The following is a 15,668-nucleotide window of genomic DNA, read 5'->3' on the forward strand; positions in this document are numbered from 1 at the left end:
AGGAAGGAAGGAAGGAAGGAAGGAAGGAAGGAAGGAAGGAAAAAACATACCGTATCACCCTGACTTTCAAGGCTGAAGATGGTGGAAGAGTCCACAGAGAGTTCCTGAAGCTTTATGTCAATCTCAGCGAGCTGCTGAGACTCGGTGGCTGCAAGGGTATAGCCTTCTCCTGGAACCAGCCAACCACACTGATCACCCTAAGAGAAAACCAAGGTGAGCAGGTCATTTCCACACCATAGTCTCACACCAAAACATACTGTTTATACCTCTCCACCAGAGCCCAGGGCTTACAAAACACAAGGAAGTTGAGGGATAATAACAAAATCAAGTCATAAATAGAACTGGATTCCCAAATAACATGAGGAGAAAAGAGTAAATGGATAAAAGAGATCAAATGTGACCATTAAATACATAACTTGAAGTCAGGAAATGTCCTAAATATTATCAGTAGCCATTCTAAGCAACAACAAAAAAATAGTTCAAAATAACAAAAATAGTTTGAATTGATATTATAAAGCTTAAAATATGCAGGATAAAACATAAATACTAAGCCAATATGCCAAAATAATATTAATCACAAAACTTCATTGTCAAAGCATAGCAAGAACAGTTGTCTGAGAGGACCACAAACTGACTGCCCAACAACAGAAACTGGCTGGCCAGCTTCACAGTTAGTAACAGACCTAAAAAACGAAGCCTGGGCGTCTATTCTGCTACAAGATTTTGGTTAATAAGACAATGGTTAGCAAAGCTGCAGTAACCTCAGAATTTCTTGGTGCTCTGCAGTGTGCTTCACCCACCCTTGCCTCCGTCCCTGCACCCAGCTCCCACAGGACCCTCAGAGGTTGTGTTCAGTGAGGTTCTGGCTATTGCTTTGAATTTGGAGTGGGAGAAGGGGTATTATGTTTTCCCACAAAGGATTTTTTCAAGGAATTAATTGTTGACATTTAAAACACATGTTTCCCATTTAAAAATCTGATTTTCTAGCTTCTCTCAAAAATTTGCAGGATCCTGGCAGCCAGGGTAGTCATGGACCTTAGCGTTCCCTGGTACATCCTCCCCTGTGGCCATAGCTGCCACACACACACTGCCCTTGGACCTCCAGTAAATGCTATCCTCTGCACCTGTGTGCCCTGGGCTTCCAGCTGGCTGCAGGCAATCTGACACACAAGCAGGTAGCAGATAAAAGAGGATGTGGGCAGGGTCCAGAAGCACCAGTCCTATCATAGCCTTACTCAGCCCAGGGAGATAAAAGTCAGACCAGAGTGCCAAGTGCTTCAGGTAACGTGGAAGAGCATGTTTCTTTGTGTGGGGGGGTGTGGGGGGGAACCATGCCTACACAATTAACAGGAAAACTTGTAAGAACAGTGGTCCATTGCACTCTGTGGAACACTCCCCAGCTCTAAAAATATCTGTATTTTCTCCTATAGTAGAGGCTCTTCCCAGGTCCCCAGGGAACTGGATGGAAAAGACTGACTGGGCAGGAATAGAATAGCATCCTATAGGATTCTAAAAACCACACTGAGATACTGTGAAGCCAGGATGGATGAAGAGGGGGCATAGAGAAACACAGTCTTATGGCATCAGGAACTAAGCCTAGCATGCCACTTTACAGACTTAGTGAACTGACCAATAATACATTTGAAAACGTTAGGATTTTTAATGCAGAGAATGTCTTCTAACTGGAAAGACTATACACTTGAACTAATAGGTTGACAGCCCAGTGATGGTAAGGAAAGGGAAAGTCGTCGACAATCCATCCAGCTTGCACACCTCAGAACTGGACAATCCTGAGTCTGTATCATCCCAGCCTTTCAGGAGCTCATCCAGCCTCTTCTTCTCTCCTTCAACCATAACCACCGGGCTTCTGGAATGCTTGGCCAACTACAGGATGTATTAGTGAGAAATTTAAGCATACAATGCAACGTGTAGTCCAGTAAAAAAAAAAAGTGAGAATTCTACAAAGTAGATATACTAAGTTAAACTTTGAAAGGTTAGACATTCTGATTTGCCAGGTAGTTTCATTTTATGACAAATCTTTTTAAATAGTCATTCTCCAAAGATATTTCCAGTAAAAGCAACCCTTCCTCTCTCTGTCTCTCTCCTTCCCCTCTCTCTCTCTCTCTCCCTCCCTCTCTCTCTCTCTCTCTCTCTCTTTCTGTGTGTGTGTGTGTAAATGCATGTGTGTGTGCGTGTGTGTCTGTGTGTGTCTGCATGTGTGTGCATGTACAAATGCACACCTACACATGTGTTGGCTACAGCACACATGTGGAGATCAGAGGTCATCTTGAAGGAGTCAGTTCTCTCCTTTTACTATATGGGCCCAGGAATAGAACTCGGGCTTCTGGACACCCACCCTTTACCCACTGAGTCATCTCACTGGCCTCAAGCAGGCCTTCTGATTAGTTGTTTCAAAAGTCACTTTTACATAAACATCTTTAAATGAAAGTTTATTTCAAATTTCTCTCCAAATATATAGATTTAGATGATAGAGATGCAGCTGTATAGATGTAGAGGGTATAGATGCAGAAGATATGGATATACAGAGGTAGAAGCATAAAAGCATTTGCTGAGACACAGTCGAAGGACTCTTTTGGACTTTTTCTGGTATCACACATTCACTTAATGAAACTGCTTTTAAATTTCTAGAATATTGGGGCTGGACATACAAATCAGACTTACCTCACATGAATGAAACTCTTGTATCAATCTCTGGCACCTCTTAGAGCTGGGCTTCATGGTCCACACTTATAATCCCAGCACTAGGGAAGTGGAGGTTGGGGTGGGGTGGTATCAGAAGTTCAAGGTCATCCTCAACTATCCACCAAGTAAGTTTGAGGCCAGGCTGAGCTCCACAAGACCTTATCTCAAAAATGAATTAATTTCTAGAATATCATATAAGGCATTTAAATAAAGATTCTATTGGTGTCATAAAAGGGAAAGAGGGAGAAACTATATTGAAGCAATTGTGCATACCAGCAAGAGCTCAGAGAAAACTCTGCTGTTCTTAGAAAAGGAAACAGTACATCAAGACCCGATGGGCCAGCAGAGGGACAAGGCCAAATGAAATTGGAGAAGGTTCCCTGAGATAGTGCAAACACGAGGCACAGAAGACTGAGAGTGGCAGAGAGAGGCCAGCCTGGCGGTGGCAGACCTGACTCAGGGACCAAGCTGCCTGGCACAGCATGCCAGTTGCAAGAACAGATTCTTGGCCTGAGCTGAGGAAACACAACCCCGCTGTTGCTGATACTTCACACTTGCCAGTGTGGTTTCCCAATGACCAGCTGTCCAAGCAGTTAGTGTGAGCGTCTGGCCACCCCACAGATGTTTCTCGTAGGTTAATTAATTAGCATCCCAGGCCAATACAGGAGTCCCCACACCCTTAACTGCTCTGTGTCTCCTTTAAAGACAAATCAAATCAGGTTGCTTGACCTGTGGTGCAACAAGGCTGAGCCTCTGAATCAAGGGCAGTGACCGAGCACTGGGAGGAGCAGGGAGGGCAGATTACCAGCTGGTTTCTCCAAGCCAGCCTGGCTCCTCTGCCAGGAGCATTTTTCATCCTAAGTTCTAAACAAAGTAGCTACACAATCAGTATTATAATAAAAATGACTCAGTAAATAAACACACACATTTTACTGGTGTGCAAGTTAAAATCTGGAGGGGACGTATTGATCAAAGCTGTTTTCCATTTCAGAAAGTGATAAAATAAATTCTAGTTGCAGGCAGCAAATTTGAAAGAGATGAACTAGGATAGAAGGAAGCAGGGCAAGATGGGAGGTGTGATGTAATTAGATGAGAAAGCAGTGAAGACACGGGTTATTTTAAAAAGCTTTTCTTTTGGTTATATATACTAAATCAATTATGCACACAATCATCTTGATAAAATGTCTATTTCAAGATCCCGAATGGCTGAGATGTCTCAGAGGGTAGGAGTACTTGCCATGCAAACCTGAGTTCAAATCCCCAAGACCCATGTAAAAAGCTAGGTGGGCACCTAGAACGTCAAACGTCAAGTCAGGGGCAGAGACAGGAGGACTGTTGGGCTTGGTAGTCACCAGGCTCACTCCAGGTCCAGTGAGAGACCCTGTCTCAAGGAACAGAGGCAGAGAGTGGTAGATGAGGACAGCCTACCTCCTCCTCTGGCCTCCTCACACACAGGCATGTGTACCCACATACACACACACTATCCACACTCGGACCCAGAGAGACAGTAAGTAAATTACTATGACTCTTTCTGCCACTGGCTTTCTCCCACATTCTGTCTCTTGAATCATTAGCTACCCACCTCAATGTTCCGCTTAATGAAATCCTGGCTGTGTTCAGCATTCTGCCTGATGGAACCCTGGCTGTGTTCAGCGTTCTGCCTGATGGAACCCTGGCTATGTTCACTCCTAGGCTCAATCGCTTCTGTATTTGAAAATGGTTGTTTTTCTGTTTTGATCAATGGCTCACTTTTCTCCACATCACAGGTAAAATCTAGTACTGAAAAAGTTCAAAATAAGCTCACAATTACAATTCTGAATCGTACTAAAAATCCACCTTAAATATACATTAAAATATGTTTTAGAAACACATATTTTAAAAGTATTTTTTAAATTCTAGACCCAGAAAAGTAGTTTTAATTTTTTGTTTGGCTTAGGCTTATTTTCTCCCTATTCTCCATAACCCAAATTTCTATCAGTTGCAGTCTACTTTTTAAAATCATCTTCAATTAAAGTCTAATTACATCACTTCACCCTTCTTTTTCCTACCTCTAACCTCCCTGCTAATGAGGTACTTGCCTTGCTTGCTTTCTCTCTCAAATCATGGCCTCTTTTCCTTTCATTATTGAGAGATATTTATCATAAATATCATAAATGCAACCTGTCAGTCTACATAAAGTTACTTGTATGATATGGTTTCAGGGCTGACCACTTGGTACTGGATGACCAACTGGGGGCTCTTCCCTGAATAAAACTATTTCTTCATCTCTCACAACCAGCCAAAACACTGAGGACAGATAAAGGTGGGTGTCCGGCCCCAAATGATCCATCTATGAGACAACACCTGCACCTAGGAGCCTGAGGAACAGGGAGTATTCAGCCTACTTTTTTCAGAACTATTATGCAAATTTTCAAAGATCCAGAAATAGAATGCAATAATGAAGTTTCAATAAGTAACCTCAACATGGACCAATTCACAAAGGATTGTGTGCCACGTCTGTTTTGTGCTAGCATGTTCTGTGGCATTGAGCTACATGCTCAGCCCTTATGCCTCACCTTGAACTCTAGTTACTACTTCTTAGCTGATTAAATTATACCAAGCCCCCTCCAATCCATGACTATTTCTGTATACAGCTATCGCCCCCTTGTGGCAATCTGTATAGTCACACAAGTTAAACATACCCTTCTCCATGTGATTTTCGTAAGTTTCTGGAGGAATCTGAGTATGAAACACTGAGAAAAGGGCGTCTTCGAACTCATAGTGCAATGGCTTTACTGATACAAAAACAAAACAAACAAAAAACACTTGTTCAGTCTCCACAAAATAAAGTTATCGACATTGAAGGAAGAGAGAGGATTGAATACTCATTCTACTATTCCTCAATCCCCTCCATACACAGGAGCTGTTAAAGAAAAAATAAGTCAGTGGCATTCCTATATATAGCAATCAGGCCGTCTTCACATGCACCACAGAGATGAACCGCTGAAGACAGCCACACAGCACTTCCCTAGATGCGTGCGAGCACACTAGAGCAGCACCTCTCTCTAGAGATGACCTACACAGACCCCCGTGCTTGTGATACTATGCGCACAGTCAGCAACAGAACTATGCAATTCCCTTTTATTTTAGGCCTCAAAGCTGAAGATTTTAAATGTATAGTCGGCCATTAACAAAATGTCTTTGAGTAAGGCATGGTGGCAAACACCTGCAACTCCAGCCATAGGAAGAGAAGGCAAGAGGGCCAGGAAATTGAGTTCAAGGTCATCCTCTGAGAGACAGCAAGTTCAAGGCCAGTTTGGGCTACAAGAGACTCTGTCTTAAAAAGACAAAGACAAGACCTTCAAGATGGCTCTGGGGAGCCAAGGCACTTGAGCAAGCCTGACGATCTGAGCTCCATCCCAAGAAAAAGAGAACCGACTCCACAAAGTCCTCTGACCTTCTCACACAAGCCATGGCATGCACTCCCACCTAAGTGGGCACATGTGCTCGAACGCTTTTTTATTTAAAACAGAGAGTACATTTGGGAGATTCGTGGAAGTTGGCGTTCTTCTCTTACAATTCCTTCTCTTGAGCTAAGCTCCACGAAGTAAATAGGACACTGCATTTTTGTTTCATGGTGATTTTTTTTTTGTATCAGCTAATTTAATTACTGTATAACTTTGTTCTGACTAGTTATGTTAACTTGACACAAGCTAGAGTCATTTGAGAAGACAGACTCTCAGTTAAGAAAATGTCTAAGATTTGCTTATAGACAAGTATGTGGGAAGGTCCAGACCATAATGAGTGGTACCAGTCTTATGCATGTGGTCTTGGGGTCTATAAGAAGGCAACCTGAAAAACCCAGGAGAAGTAAGCCAGTAAGTAGCACCCCTCTGTGGCCTCTGCATCAGCTCTTGCCTCGTGGTTCCGTCCCACCTTGAGTTCCTGTCCCAACTTCCCTTGGTGATGGGACTGTACCTGAAAGTGTAATTGAAATAAACCCTTACCTCCCCAAGTTGTTTTTGGTCATAGTGCTCTCCCATAGCAATAGAACCTAACTAAGATAATCTTCAAAATCAATTTTCTCTGTGCATTAACATGACATGTTGAATCTGCCATTTTATGTCACAGATATCTTTTGTTTTAAAAAACATAGCAAACCAAGTGTGGTGGTGTACATCTTTCATCCCACCACTTAGGAGGTAGAACCAGATGGATCTCTGAGTTAGAGGACAACAGAGCCTGCATAATGAGTTCCAGACCAACCAGAATTATACTGTGAGACTGTATCTCAAAACAAAACAATACAAAACAAAAACAGATCATATACTATTCATGAAATTAAAAATGATAAATTGCTCATTAAAGTTAAACATTTTGGGACTGGAAAGACAGCTCAGTTGGTAAAGTACCCACTGCGCAACCATAGCACCTCAATTCAATCTCTAGAACTCATGCAAAAAAAGTTGAATGTGGTGGTGCATATTTGTAAACCCAGCTTTGGAAAAGACAGAGACAGAAAGATCCATGAGATTCACTGGCCAATCAGCCTTGTTGAATCATTAAGACTCGGGTCCCAGTCAGAGTCTCCATTTCAAAATAAATAAATAAATAAATAAATAAATAAATAAGGTTGGCAGCTCCTGAAGAACAAATTATGGCTAGCTTTAAATGTCAACTTGACGCAACCTAAAATCATGTGGGCATGTCTGTGGTAGACTGCCTTAAGTTAACTGATTTAAGACCCAGTCCACTGTGGGAGGCACCATTCCCCTACTCAGAGGATCCTAAACTGTCTAGGAGTAGAGAAATCAACCTAAGCACAAGTAAACAAGAGGGCTCATGCAAACACTTCTCTCTTGACTGTGGGTGTGATGTGACCACCCGTCTCAAGCTTCTCCCCTTGCAACTTCCTCACACTGATAGACTGTAACCAGGAATTATGAACTACAAATGTTCTTTCTCTCCTAAATAGCTTTTTGTTGGGGTATTTTATCATAGCAACAAAAATGCAACGAGAACAAGTAGCAACCAATAGAATGAAATATTATTCATAACAAACAAAAAAAGTTAGCTACCGTGTCAGAAAAGACACAGGCACATACTTCTAAGTGAAAGAATATAATCTGGAGAGGCTTTTTTAGAGGAGAGGGAATTCCAATCATACAACATTCTTGAAAACCACGAAGAAAGTAAAACTTAGTGGAAGCTAGAAGGTTGGGAAGGGAAGGAGAGTTAAGTGAGGATTTCAACTCTTTTTACACGAAGGGTTCTTTTAGAGCAGTAAGACTATTCTATGTAATGCTATAACTGTGAATGCACAGCACTACATCTTTCTTAAACACATTTACCATCGGAGCATGAAGGAAGAAAATCAATGTTTGCAGGTTTGTTTGGTTTTTTTTTTTAAATCGCTTAGGAGAAATCACACCTTGAATGCAGAAATGTGGCAAGACAATTGAAATGTATAAAAGAACCTCATTAAAAAGAAACATATGAAAGGTACCACTTACTGTAACACTCTAACTCTGACAAATGAAGCTATAGGACTGAAGGAAACAGAAACTAAACATCAGAATGATATTCCAGATGATCAAAGTGTTCTCCACCGACTAACAATACTGTCTGTATACCACGCAATTGCACAGTTACATAAAGAAACAGTGGAGAGTGGGAACAAGTTTCTCACAGTTGGAATACAGAGTTACAGATAAGCAAGAGGGTTGGGCCATAATGGTCCAGGTGGTGATGAAGTACAGCCAGACAGAGGACTTCGTGTGAACTCAGTTTTAGCTCTAACAGGGATGGTTACATACAGGCATACTTATAGACATATATATAATGGGTTCATATATGCACATTCATTTCTTTTCCCAGAGTAAACTGTACCTAGCATCCAGATCCTGATGTCTAAGATCACTGTCCAGTAACAGGAATTGGGATCCTTAGAGACATGGCTGATCCCAAGACTCAGGTGGCAAATACAGAAGAGTCAGAAGCAAAAAAGAGAAGATAAGCCTGGCAAGAGAAACAAAACAAATCCCACAGTGACAGAAATGGGTCAAAGAGATGCAGGTACCAGCTAAGAGACCTTCTAACAGCCAAACAGGAAAATGCAGCCAATACAATAAGTAGTACTGAACTCTACCTCAAAGAATAAAATTAACATCCACTAACACCAATCTAATACTGACAGAGATGAGTGAGAGAGAAGATCCCCCTACAGATTAAACGGGAATAACATAGGCCCACATTCTGCTTTCAGGGAAGCAAAGCATGGCTCCCCACTCCTCAAACAGAGACTGTACATAAACACTTCCTCATAAAGGTCACAGTTGGAATATAGGGAAACGGAGTGACTGTCCAGTGGGAATCTCTGACAGACACTTCCTCAGCTGGGAAGGGGTACTAACAGTATGCTTGCTACCACTGTGGTGTAAGGAAAATGGCACTTTGGCTCTGTCACCCTCCTCCCCGGAGTGTACAGTTCAGTCTAATCATGGGAAAATCATGAGAGCAATTCCAACCAGTGGACACACTACAAAATGCCAGACCAGTGTGCCCCAAAACTCCCAAGACCATTACAAACAAGGAGAGTATGAAAAGCATCCCAACTAAGACCAGTCTATGGAGACACTAATGCAATGTAGTGTCCTGCATGGGATTCTGGGACAGGAAAACAACATTCGATAAAATTAAAGAAACATGAATAAAGTTGGGTTTTGATCAATAAGACCATGTTGATACTGTTTCACTTCAAACATACCATAGACATGGAAGGTACTCCTGATGGGGTGGTGTATACAGGAAAAAAAAAATCTCTGTATTGTCCTTGTAACTTTTCTGTGAATTTGGAGTTGGGCTAAAATTTAAAAGCATATTTTTTTCTTTTTTGTTTGTTTTTTTGTTTTGGTTTTGTTTTTTAGTTTAATTACTTTGTTTGTTTATTTGTTTGTTTGTTTGTTTGTTTTGAGAAACAGTTTCTTTGTATAGCCCTAGCTGTTCTGAAACTCATATAGACTAGGCTAGCCTTGAACTCGGAGACATCCACCTGCTTCTGCCTCCCAAGTGCTGGGATTAAAGGCATGCACTACCACGCCTGGCTCAGGCTTACTTTTTTCTTTATTTTTTAAAAGAATTATTTTATTTATTTTATGTATATGAATACACTGTAGCTGTCTTCAGACACACCAGAAGAGGGCATCAGATTCCATTACAGATGGTTGTTAGCCACCATGTGGTTGCTGGGAATTGAACTCAGGACCTCTGGAAGAGCAGTCAGTGCTCTTAACCGCTGAGCCATCTCTCCAGACTGCTTACTTTTATCTTAATCTCCTTTTTATTTTTTTTTAAGTAGGGAAAACCAGAAAATTAGTCACAGCAAGAATACATACAATATGGAAAGTTACTATTAAAATATTGATTTGAGGTGCTACATTAGTGGATTCTTTTTAAGGTGTATGTAGAGACGTTGAGCCTAGAGTGAGAAAGTCCTGCCCAAGCTGACTCCAGAGGAACCAGCAAATGAAGGACAGTGGACATGAAAGACGCTGACAAGTCAGACAACAGCCTCCAAGAGACAACTTGAGCCAGCTGGTTTTTCCACCCACTATTCCCAGTCCTACTCCACCCCGCACTACAACATCCATGTACGCACATACAAATGTTCACACATGTACACATACACATACATACATATACACAAAACCTAATCCTGCTGCATTTTGATTAATTCATTTATTCATGTGTGCAGATATATATATGTGGGAGGGGCAAGCTTGTGCCACAGTACACATGTGGAGGTCAGAGGACAACTTGAAGGAGCCAGTTCTCTCCTTCAACCTTGTAGGTTCTGGGGATGAAACTCAGTTTGTTGGGCTTATCAGCAAGCATCTTTACCACTGAGCCATCTCTCTGCCTCTAATCCTGCTTTATAGAAATAAAACTTCTGAATAAATTCAGCCATTCAAATCAGTACCAATTAAAAGAATAATCTTCCATTACCAAGGAGGATTGACCTAGGAACAAAAGATAGATTCATTATTTAAATCTATTAATTTAAAAACATTAATTTTATCAAGAAAGAAATCTATAATAATTTAAATAGCTATTGAAATGGACTGAATAACCATCAACAGTATGTCTACAGTGTTGAGAATGGGAACAATTATTGAAGAAGACACAAAAATTAACACTTTTTTTTGGTTGACATGTTCAAAATTAACAAGAGCCAAGCCACACAAACTAAAGATAATCGGAATGAATAACATGATCTAGTTAATTATAAACCACTATGTAATCAGGTAAAATTAAAATTATACATTGAACTGTAATTAATCATAAATTTATAAAAAGTTACTCTTTTCTGCATTTCATTTAGAACCTGTGAAAATGTGTTGGCATAGTCACCAACTGAGGTAGTAACAGCGAAGAACTACATAAAGCCAATGGATACTAATAAATACATGAAACCTGCCAAAACTCCCTGATACATGAGCAATAGTATAGAAAACACTATATTGTTGTTAATATTGTCTAGTAATCAAGGAAACACTAAAAACAACCCAGTTACTGAGTCCTTACTACCCATGTTAAGGGGTACAAGCAGCCAAGGACATGTAAGTATCCTACAGTGGAACTCAGGTAGTAAGAAACTTAAGAGGCCCTGCCAAAAGTGAGAAACACTAACCATCAAGTTACGGTCATGAGAAAATCAAGTCAGAACCACCCAGCCACACTCCTCCAAAATGGCCTAAATTCTAAGAGTATACATGCTTTTTTTAATATACCAGTTTCTGATAGAATTTGTTATGCAGCAATAGATAACTAACACAATTACACCATAGAGACATAAGGATAGTAGGAAGGCAGGATAAAGAGACTGAAACTGTGTGGCCTAAAAGGTAAATGCTAAAGACGTCATAGAGAAGAAAAAGGAGACAGCAGCAAAAGAAGCAGGTAGAGTCTCCTCTGAGGAACTGTCACTCGGGGAAGATGTCTGTGAATCATGAGGGACTAATGATAGGTGTGTAATTTTAAGTTCCAGTCAAACTAGGCTCCAGGCTAAGAGTGTTGCGCCTTTAAAAACGGGTTGCAACTAGATGCTGCCACCTAGTGGACGGTGTACAAATACTTGGCACTTGCCTGGTCACAGCAAGAAAAGGAAGCACGCGGGTCCCTACTTTCCTAGTGACACTTACAGGCACCCTTTATTTATTTAAAGATCTATGGGTAGGTGTAAGCGCACCAGTTAGTTTTTATGCCAGTTTGACCCTAGTTGGGAAGAAGGGAATCCTCATGGAGAATACTCCATAGGCTTTGCCTGCTTCGGTGTTCTGTGTTCTATCACCCTCACCAGCTGCCTCCCTCAAAGCTGCTTTTCCCTTCTTTTGGGTCTTTTTCTAGTTCTCTGATCTCTACACACACTCACTCGCACATAAACACATATACAAAAATGAAAATCTAGGTCGTCATATGAACAAGAGCATGTACTCTTTGTCTTTCTGAGGTTGGGCTATCTCACCTGATTCCATCCCCTGGCTGTTGTGAATAGAACCGCAGCAAACATAAGTGTGCAGGTATTTCTATGGTAGGCTATGGAGTCTTTCGGGTAGATGCCTGGAAGTGGTGTTGCTGGACGATAGATTTCTAGTTTTAGTTTTTGTGGAATTTCCATGCTGATTTCCAAGATGTCTTCACCAGTTTATACTCCAACCAACAGTGAGGAAGAGTTCTTTTTTTCTCCACACCCTCACCAACATTTGCTGTCATTTGTTTTCTCAAAGACAGCCATTCTGACTTGGGGAGATAGAATACCTAAACAGTTTTTAGTGTGTTTCTTTGATAATGAAGAATGCTGAATGCTTTTTAAAAATATTTACTGGTCATTTGTACTTCTCTTTTTGAGAACTGTCTGTTCTAGTAAAAAAAAAAAAAATGTGTCTCCCATTCTGCTGGCTATCTGTTTAATTTGTAGTTTCTTCTGTTGTGATGAAACATTTTAATTTATACACACACATATATTTTATTGTGCATACATCTGTCTGTGTGGTGTGTGGAGGTCAGAGGGCAGCTTGCAGGAGTCAGTTCTCCTTCCACGCTGTGGGCTCTAGAGGTTGAACTGGGTTGTTGGATGCAAGTGTCTTTCCCTGTTGAGCCTTCCTGTTGGTCCATCAAGTGTTTATAACTCCTCAAAATTCCATTTGTCAATTCTTGGAGCTATTTTCTGTACTACTGGGGTTCAATTTAGAATATTATTTCCTAATATTCTCTAGTATTTTCAGTGTTTAGAGTTTTAAATTAATATCTTTGATCTGCTTTGAATTGATTTTTGTGTGGGGTGAGAGAGATTGATGTAACTAACCTCATTCTTCTGCAGATGGCTATTATCTTTTGCCAGAACCTTTTATTTAATAGGCTGTCTTTTTTTTCCAGTATATGTCTTATCACTTTCATTAAAAAACGTATAGACCTGAAAAGTCTACTTACAAATTAGTCCTTCAATACAGAAGGGGCAACGCACAGGGAACACTCAGCCTCTAGGAGAAAACTTTGGTGCACTGTAAACCCTAATTGCTCAAGGTTCTGAGCTCTCAGTGCTGGGCCCATAAAGGAACTCATGTAAAGAAGTGCTGTCCCTCAAACTACACTTCCACTCAGAACCATGTAGAATCTGAATCCAGCAGCGTTTGGGGGTCTGAAATGTTGAACAGGCCCTTTGTAGAGGACAACAGGAAGCCAGCATTCTCAGAGAATCCAGAGGATCTCTTAGAGAGAGCATCCTGTCCACACAAAACTGGAATACCAACTCTGTGATATATGGACAGAGATTCTGAAACTATCCTACAGTGAAGAAAGAGAGGAAAGGGTGGAGGGAGACAACGAAAAGCAAAGAAAGGAAGAAGCAAACTTGGCTGCTCTCTAAAGGTAGGACTGTGATATCACAAGAAATGGGCAAATCAGCAATACACTTTTACAAAGGAGTTGCACAGGACACCGGCAGGCAGAGACCAAGGGCATGAATAGCATCTTGACTCTAAGAGGGACAGGAAATGAGTGTAAAGACATCCAGGGCCTATCTCTGGGTTTCCTCGGCTCTCTTTCTCCCCCTGACACAGCCCTTAAAACACTAAACAGACCTACATTCAGACTCTTCCCTCTAATCCCACCTAACATGATCAATCATTAGCTCTTTAGAGGGTCACACTCACAGGGAAGAGGACATCTCAGCCCAAGATGGGGTGAGAGCACAAGACGCCCCTCCCTCTACTCACCAGCTGCTGCCCCTGCAGATTTTGAAGTCAAGCACAAAAACTTTTTTGTGTTTCCCAACTCCTCGTCGTTTTCCAAGTCTTCAGAGTTTTTTGCAGACTGAGGGAAGAACAGTTTAAGTTTAAACATGAAAAAGGAAAGCAAATATGCCCCTTGGTTTTTAGTCCAACCCCGTTCTCAATTGTCTATGTACATGCAGGAAGGTTCGGCCGTTTGCATTCCTTTAACTAGGAAATCTGTTAATATTTCCTGTTTCTCAAAACAGAAGAAGTTTCCATATATATTAGATACACACAGAGAGAGTTATCTACAGGTAATACATATATGTATATGTGTGTTTATATAGTGAGTTATATACATATATGTATATATTGATGTATAGAGCTATCCACAGATACCCCCATTAAATTGAAATTTCAGAGTTGGCCTCATATTTTATTATGCTTCTATTTGTAATTTTTATTTCAACATAAATTAAACCTTGCTTCTTGTTTCAGCAAAAAACAGATTCACTTTTTCTGCTAATTATGTCAACTGGCCTTGTTTAAGTTTGGCTGCAGCTTTCTGTTTGCCCCGTCAGTCTTTCTAGGACGCTCAGACAAATGAATCTCTGCTCGCTTCATTCTTAACTCGTGTTACTGCCCAGGAAATCACCCTCAAAGTCAGTCAGTGACAAGGGATGACTGTCACAATCAACCCGTGAGTTACTTTGGGGTCCCTCACTCAGCTGCTCTGCTTTAAGGAATGAATCACGATGTGAGTCAGTGGCTCTAAGAGACAGTGCCAACACTTATTGAACGTCAACCTCTCAATGCCAGGGAGAATAGGAGGCCAGTGATGGCCGAGGGAATGAGGCACAGAAATGTGGAGACACGGAGGCAGACGCAGCACGGCTCAGGCTTAGGCCGCTTAACTTCTCAGGAGAATCTGAGTAGCACATGAAGTATCAAGTCCACAACTTGTTTGTCCCAAAGTTTATTTAATCAACAACAAACCAACAAGGTGTTTTGTGTGTGCTGATCTTCAAACTATAAGCTCAAAGAAAAAAGAGCAGGCCTACATCTTTGATAAAAGTAGCCATCCTATTTATTCCTAGTCAGAGATGGAGGGAGGCCAGTCTAGGTTTGCTGGTACCATGGGTAATGAACATGCCGGAGCAGGGCCCAAAGACTGGAATGTCACAGACCAATTATCCTCCCTGGTTCCATAAAATACACACACACACACACACACAGCCACTACTTTTGCAAAATAAATCAACAGCAGGACCACATTAACTCTCCCATGGGCCACGCCTTTCTTCTCATTAGAGGAAACTAACTCTTACAGTTCTTACCTTGAGCTTTTCCCACAGCTTAATTCTCATTTCTAGACCTTTCTTTTTAACTTCCTTTTCTCTACATTGTTTTTTGGCCAATATCTTGTCAAGTCTGTGCATCTTACGAATAGCATTTTGAAGTACAGCATCCGTCTCTTCTAATTTGGGATCATCTGCATTGTGTTGAAGGTAGAAATGGATTTGAAGTTTAATAAAAAAAAAAACAGCAAAGTTTTGTTTTGATTTTACTTTTTATTCATTCAACCAATACTTACAGCCAACAGTGACACCTACGACATTAGTACTGAGTCCCAACTTCGTGAACACTGAGTGTCTTTTCATATGAATGCCTAATCATGCTGAGAGACATACACTGAAGGGTCCAGTGGGATGACTA

General features: G+C 41.0%; 1 protein-coding gene across 1 annotated transcript in view; it reads right to left on the reverse strand.

Moving 5' to 3' along the window:
* Fsip1 (fibrous sheath interacting protein 1) overlaps positions 1-15,668 on the reverse strand; it is a 123,272-nt gene that overhangs the window by 101,373 nt on the left and 6,231 nt on the right. Inside the window, exons 4-9 of the mRNA XM_028766841.1 lie at positions 15,290-15,444; positions 13,956-14,052; positions 5,385-5,477; positions 4,286-4,482; positions 1,774-1,884; positions 51-197 (exon numbers count right to left, since the gene is read on the reverse strand). Coding sequence (XP_028622674.1) covers positions 51-197; positions 1,774-1,884; positions 4,286-4,482; positions 5,385-5,477; positions 13,956-14,052; positions 15,290-15,444 — 800 coding nt within the window. The remainder of the gene's footprint in view (positions 1-50; positions 198-1,773; positions 1,885-4,285; positions 4,483-5,384; positions 5,478-13,955; positions 14,053-15,289; positions 15,445-15,668) is intronic.

Source organism: Grammomys surdaster, unplaced genomic scaffold (assembly GCF_004785775.1).
Source record: "Grammomys surdaster isolate TR1022 unplaced genomic scaffold, NIH_TR_1.0 170, whole genome shotgun sequence".
NCBI classification, from domain to species: domain Eukaryota; kingdom Metazoa; phylum Chordata; class Mammalia; order Rodentia; family Muridae; genus Grammomys; species Grammomys surdaster.